General features: G+C 33.4%; 1 protein-coding gene across 1 annotated transcript in view; it reads left to right on the forward strand.

The window, feature by feature from the left end:
* Positions 1-21: 21 nt before the first annotated feature.
* Positions 22-7105, forward strand: part of LOC119191033 (histone-lysine N-methyltransferase eggless-like) — a 10170-nt gene continuing 3086 nt past the window's right edge. Inside the window, exons 1-3 of the mRNA XM_037444782.1 lie at positions 22-47; positions 597-732; positions 974-1024. Of these exons, the coding sequence (XP_037300679.1) occupies positions 22-47; positions 597-732; positions 974-1024 (213 nt within the window). The remainder of the gene's footprint in view (positions 48-596; positions 733-973; positions 1025-7105) is intronic.

Below are 7105 nucleotides of genomic sequence, written 5' to 3' on the forward strand. Positions count from 1 at the left end.
GTTCCTGATCTCTCTGCGGTCATGTTGGATTGCTGTGTCAGCAGACTGTGAGAGTGAAGGAACAGAGTGTGCACCTGTGTATTGCGCACACACTTGAGATCGAAATTCAACTAGGAGGACGTCAAACATCCACTAATGTCACTTTATTTAACATTTGCTTTTGAATTTGCGGTGTTATAGAGTTTAAACTCCTCTGGAACAGATATTGTTTGAAACCCTCAGTTTGCACACCGAAGAAGAGGTGCACACATACCTCGTTGCAGTTATTCACACTTCCCATTCTGGAAGTCATCTTTTTTCTTTTCACAATTTCCTTTTCCGTGCCGCTGTGGTTATTAAGCCGAGGGTTACCATTTGTAAGAAGTAAGTCTTGTACCCTGGGTGATACTGCATCGATTCATAAAACAATAATAGTTATTTGAGTACCTATACTTACATATGTTTAGGGCCATCTAAGTTACTTGCGGGTACGGACGCAAAAATAAATACTGCGGAAAACGGAACTCCCAATTTTTATTTGTTCCCAAGGCGAAGGTAGTCTGATTTTGCCAGTCCTTCAACCTGCGTGTGCTTTAAAATATTGAGTAAATCCCCAGGTGCATGCCGGAGTCGTGGTCGCGTCGCTCGACGCGCAGCACGGCGGGCGGCGTGGACTGCGCCGAGTGCGCCTCGCCGCGCGCGCCCCGCGCCCCGCCCCCCGCGCCGCCCGCGCCTCGCACACTACCCACGCAGGTAACTACCCAACAGGGTAGCCGCTACCAATGAATCAATGTGAAGGTAAAAAAACTCAATGCATCGTTAAAATCAAACGCGACAAGGTGGATACAAAAATATGAAAAAAAAAATAACTTAAATAAATTACAACGTGTTAAGAAAATACTAACAAGACACAATTTAAAAGGAACAACGATATCTTTTGCAAGTATAAGGAGTTACTCAGATGAAATCAACTGATAGGATCATTTCTTTGCAGGACTTTCCATTCGGTACGCCACCAACTCTCCGGGAGTCAGATCTGAACTCGGTACTGTCAGACCACAGCAGTCAGCAGGCGACATCTAGCGTTTAATTCATTACACACACGTACATACACGGAACTACTTCTCTAGGAGGTATTTTAGGTTATACGATTATAATATAGTCCTGCACAGAACACATGCACAAATACAAACGCCTTGGCTTAGTCATGAATGCCTTGGTTTGGTAATAGCTACCTCAGGTGGGTAAGATCTGCCTAACATTTAGTTTGATCGCAATTGCCAAAGGGTGCTACGTCTTGGCTTTAGACGCGTAATTTTCGATATAAAATGGCTAAAGCTAAACATTATATATGTCATTTTTATTTTTGATTTATCTTGGGGTGATCGCAGTGCTGAACTTCAATGACAATTGCCTTAGAATTTAGTTAATTTATTGCTTTGTGAAGAGTTACTAGCTATGGAGTATACATCATTTTAGGATTTTTAAAAAACAAACACTTGTATCACAGGCGCACTTTACTGGTTACTTTGCAAATTACGCTGCAATATATGTAACAATTTTGTTGCAAAACTAGACTAAGTATTCAACAAATAATTATAATCTAGTTGAAAATTATAAAAGAAGATATTATGATTTGGGGTTTGTTTAACTAAACTATCGCAGATGGATAAACCTGCTCTTGGGTAGGATACCTACTAATCAGCCCATGAATACCAGATGCATCATCAGATTAATATGCATTATAATTTATTGGTCCTATCTAGGCGCGCTGAGAATAGCTTTTTGAACCTCCATATAGCCTTATATTCAATATATTATGTTTAGAAAATATACCTACCCAAAATACTAAAATTATTTATTCATAAATAACCTTTCCTTCCAGGAGCTGTTTCAAAACAATATCTGACGATAAATTAAATTTTAAGGTGAGTGGCGTTTTAATTTTTTAGCTAGAAGATGGAAGATCGTTATTGCGTAAACCACATCTGATGTGGATGAGACGGGTTAAAAGGAACGTGGAAAAAGATTTGAAACGTAAATACGTCTTGTTGATGAATGCGTATTATCTTGATGTAGGCTACCTAGATCTTGATAAATGCGTTAATTATTATTGATCAATAACGCAATTAAAGTTTTGAAAAATATGAAAATTTCAGCCCCAAATGTATTAACATTGATGTTACAGTGGCTGGTACTATAACCCTTTGTAATCTAAAAATCTCCAAATAAGACAGTAAAGTGACTTCGGTTTCGAATAAATTTATTAAGAATGATACTTCAAAATTATTTCACATCATTACATAATAATTGCGAAATTGATTAATATATTTACATTGCCAAGGCGTATTTATGTAAAAAAGGCGCGAATATATTGATATACTTAAGCGAAATTTATCATTTTGATGCAATAATATGTGTGTATAATTGTTATATTGTGGAAAAATATTTTATTTAAATTGATAATTGTCTTAATATTTGTAAATGTATACAATGAATGGATTTTTGTAAGTGTCGAAACTGACTGGGGACTAATTGTCGAAATATTTTAGCGCCGTTGGTCATGACTACCTTTGCCCATTATGTAGCACAATTTGAGACAATGTTCTAACCTACCTTGCGAAACTTTACAATGTTCCAACTACCACTATTTTTTTTTGTCTAAATAACTGCTTTATCTGCATACATTTTATGCATCGACAATGCGATACGTTTTATTTAAAATTACAAATTTAAACTAATGCAGGTTTTTTTAATAGCTGTGACAGAGGTAAGGTACTGAAAAGTTTCAACTTCGCTTGACGAAGTAGATAAAAGTAAGATAATGAGCTGATTTCGAGTTCACCACCGCATACAATTAAGACAATTACTCCCCATATAAAGCGATGGAAAAATGTCCATATCCTTTGAAAAATCTATTGAAAGTAGGAAATGGTCGCTCGGCACGCAATATCATTTAGCTGTTATATAGGTAGCTAAAACATTTACTGTTTCGTGTCTTCTATAAACGTCGGAATTATCGACTACTTCAGCATATTTAATATCGACTGCAATCGCCGGTGGCCATATTGGTTTCTATTTGATACTTATCTCAGATAATTATATAGATAGTAAATTAAACTAGACTGCCTCGGTGGCGTAGTTGTAATTGTACACGGTACGCGTACGACTGCGCTGAGGACCTAGGTTCGAATCCCGGGTTGGGCCAAAATAAGAGTAACTGGGTTTTTCCATCTTAAAAAAATGACTCAGCCACAGCTCGGAGTCTGGAAGTTGGCGGTGTGATCCCACGTGCCTCGGAAAGCACGTAAAGCCGTTGGTCCTGCGGCCGATCCCTCTACGGTCATGTCCGATTGCCGTCTCATCGAACTATGAGAGTGAAGGAACAGAGAGTGCACCTCTGCACACACTAGTGCACCATAATATCTCCTGCGTACTTGGCTGATCTCCGTTAAGATTAGTCGTCATGGCCAAAATTCGGCTAGGAGGATTCAATTTCAGTAAGTTTAATGATTTTTCATACTACGCTGGTGGGCGCATCCACATCATAATACAATTAGCTAATAGGTAAAGCTGTTTGCAGTTGCGATATGTCGCAACGTATACTACGAAACTGTACTTTTAATTTCTATATGATTACGGATACCTGCCCTTTAATCTACATTCCATGTTTTGTTATTGTCTGCCCAACGACCATATTCCTTTGAATATACGCTTTATTGATAAAAAAATCTTTGATTTTGTACGAATTAAAATATATTACGGTGGTGTATAAAATATATGAAAATACCATATTGTGATTTGTTTTTGATGGTTATATTGTAAGTATTATATGCTTGTATCGTATAATGTGTTGCTATAGCTGTGGGCATCTGGCATTAAACAGAAGAAAAAAAATAGAGAAATTACATTGTACCTATGTTCCCAAATGTATTTACAAAATTATTAAAATATACAATCAGCATTGTAAATGATATTATACTAGAATTGACTTCCCCTATACATAGATTACTCTTTTTCCTGCCAATAAGGCCAAAACTTAATAAAAATATGTAAGTATTTATAATGAAAATAAAAAAAAAATAGGATATGTGGCAAAATGCAGAGTGCTCACAGCCAATATTTAAATTTGTTGTAGTGTATAGATAATATATCAAAATTTCACATAAAACAGTGAAAAATAAGTTAAGTATAATAATCTACGTTAAAATCTGATATTAAACCATTAAAGTCCACTTTATAAATATATCATACTGCCAGATACGTTTCTATTGTCAATTAAGATAAAAAATACACTATAATACGTTTATTATTGTGGTATTTCGAATATTCGATATGTTTGATACGCATTTCGCATAAAATTGCTCTCTGCAATATACTTACTTACCTATATGCCGAAGTCTGGTTCCGCAAAATACATAAAAAAATCATTATAATAGGTAAGCGGTCCTCTTGCAGTAGCCGTTATTTTTAAATTTTAAAAACTATCAAGAAATCTGGATATGTTTAAATTCAGAGAGCCCTATTTAGTCTATGGTGGTGAAGCCACCTTTTTGCAATTACTGATGTTCTAATCTAAAGACAGCTTTGATAGCCATATAGGTAAATAGAAGATTTTTAAATCCGTTTTATGTTGTTTAAATTGTTCAACCAAAGCTATCCTTCGATTAGAACTTCCGCAACTGCACAAAGATGGATGTCCTACCGTAATAGAATTTGTAGCTAAGTTTTATTCGATTATTCCCTATCAAATATTCGAATTACCATAATTAAAAACTTTAAATATCAATGTATAATCTCGCACTGGTTTGGCAACGGCACAGCAGATGTTATAAAAGGGGGGCAGTGGAAAATAAAATTGTTTTTGTTTACAGTCCTCGCAGCTTACACTTGCAAGCAACTAGCTATAGTTTCATAGTTACGTGTGCACTAGTTATAGATGTACACTGCTTACACTATAGCTTTATTTTTTGTGATACCAGCATAAAATATCGAGTAACATAATCTTGGGAAATAGTCATGTTTGTTTTGAAAAAGTATTATAGTGGGAAATTTAAACTACATAAGTAAGTATATAATTTATAATGTAAGTGTATGATGGTACAATTTTCACTGCTCCCGTTCACTAAATCACTGTTAAACTGCGTATAGATATATCAAGATTTATCTAAATTCTACATATTGTACAAACACCTAAAATATTTATTTTCCATCTGAAAATACTTAATGTTATCAAGGAATGTTAGGGACGTGTATTTTCAATTCTTAGTACATCTTGTACGAATTTTTTTATCTTATAGTGTTGTAGTTAGTGTTAATAATTGCAAATGTATTTTATTTTTACAAAACTTAATTTAAATAGTAGAGATCTATTTCGTTGTTTTCTGTGTGAAATCAATGTTTTATTTTATTATATTTAACATGTTACCGAAGTTTACTTTAAACAAAAAAAATATTGAACAAAATACAATAAAACTATTGCCAACTTCATTGGACGTTCGTAACATTCCTAATAAACACAAAAATCTATAAACTGTAAATACTTATATTTCTAGATTAATATCTGGTTGACAGATTACTTTGCCTTCAAAGTTTGTATGAAGAAAGCGAGTAGTTATATAAAATGTCTAGGAATTAATTTTCTGTTGACGCGCTTCGAAAAATAACTAAATTGAATATTTGAATACTATTATTAAATCATCATGGCATTTCATGGAAGCAATTATATATTATGGGTTTATTCAGTAAAAACATTATAAATAATCAATAGATTTTTCATAGTATTGTAACAATAAATAATGTAATATCAGTCCTGTATTATATACTCTCCCAGTGCTACCGCCGCTGTTCCTCTACTACTCAGAGGATAGGTCTGGCAGATTGGCAAACTTCACAAATTTGCCAATTTCTTTTAGAGAACTTCTCAGGTATGCAAGGTTCGTCACAATTGTTTCCTTCACCATTAAACTAGCGATAATTCATAAAGAATACACACATAACTTTATAAAAGTTAGAGATGCGTGCTCTTGGGTTTTGAATCTGTGGGCATTCGTCTCGGTAATCTGTTCCACTCCTCACTAAGCTATTGCTTTCATTGACAATAAATAATGTGGGTTCAAAAGTATTAAAAAAAATAGTTGAGTCCATATTTAACTACCTAAAATTCTACTACTAGCTTTCTTCAAACAACAAACAAACTCTCGTCCTATTCGGTGTTATATTAGATATATTTTGTGGCTAGACAAACTAATTTAGACCATAGACTAAATCATAGACAAGGGACTAGTTCGGCACATTTAGATAGGGAAATAAAATAAAATTTTTAGTTAGAAAATCAACATTTGTCTAAATAAGTTAGTCTAGCTAAATCATTCTCCCGTAGTTTTTGTAACAATACGTATATATTTTTGAATATAGTTTAGTTAGATATGTGTAATGCTTATTACGTATTTTGTATTAATACCGGCTATCAGAGAGTCAAAATATCGGCAAATAGCTAGCTTAACCTTTTTCCATATAACTAGATTTGAATTAGGATACGCTCAAAAACATAGGTAGAAAACATAATGTATAAGTACCTATATTACGAAATCGTGATAGACAAAGTATGCAAGTGTAAATTTCGGAATAAATACAAAATACAATACATATATATGTTGTTAAAAGTTATGTTCCACTTAATAACCAATAAGGAATTGAATGAGCAATAATTTATTTATATTTTTCAAGCGTTATTGTTACAAAAACTACGAAATATCCAAACTATATTTCTCAATCGTATGTACCTGCACATTATATTAATCAATTTATTTTATATATTTAAAGTTCCTTCCAAAAATATATTTTTCCTATAAGTGTTTTTTTGATATTTTGGATGCTACGTCATGATAGATTCAACTAACGTGCGGCAAAATGTCAGAAAACTGAAAATGTAAATGTTTTTTTAATCTAAAATGAATATCAAATATCTGAATTGTATATTAAAAATATATCGTATATTAATTCAAGTAGGCAATTGTACAGATCAACTTGATACTTATATTTTGTGTACACAGCGTTTTAACAGATCACGTGATAGCAAAGATTACGTCATAGTTATTCTTTTTTCAAATTATTTCAAAGTTGG

This window comes from Manduca sexta, chromosome 28 (assembly GCF_014839805.1).
Source record: "Manduca sexta isolate Smith_Timp_Sample1 chromosome 28, JHU_Msex_v1.0, whole genome shotgun sequence".
Taxonomy (NCBI): Eukaryota; Metazoa; Arthropoda; class Insecta; order Lepidoptera; family Sphingidae; genus Manduca; species Manduca sexta.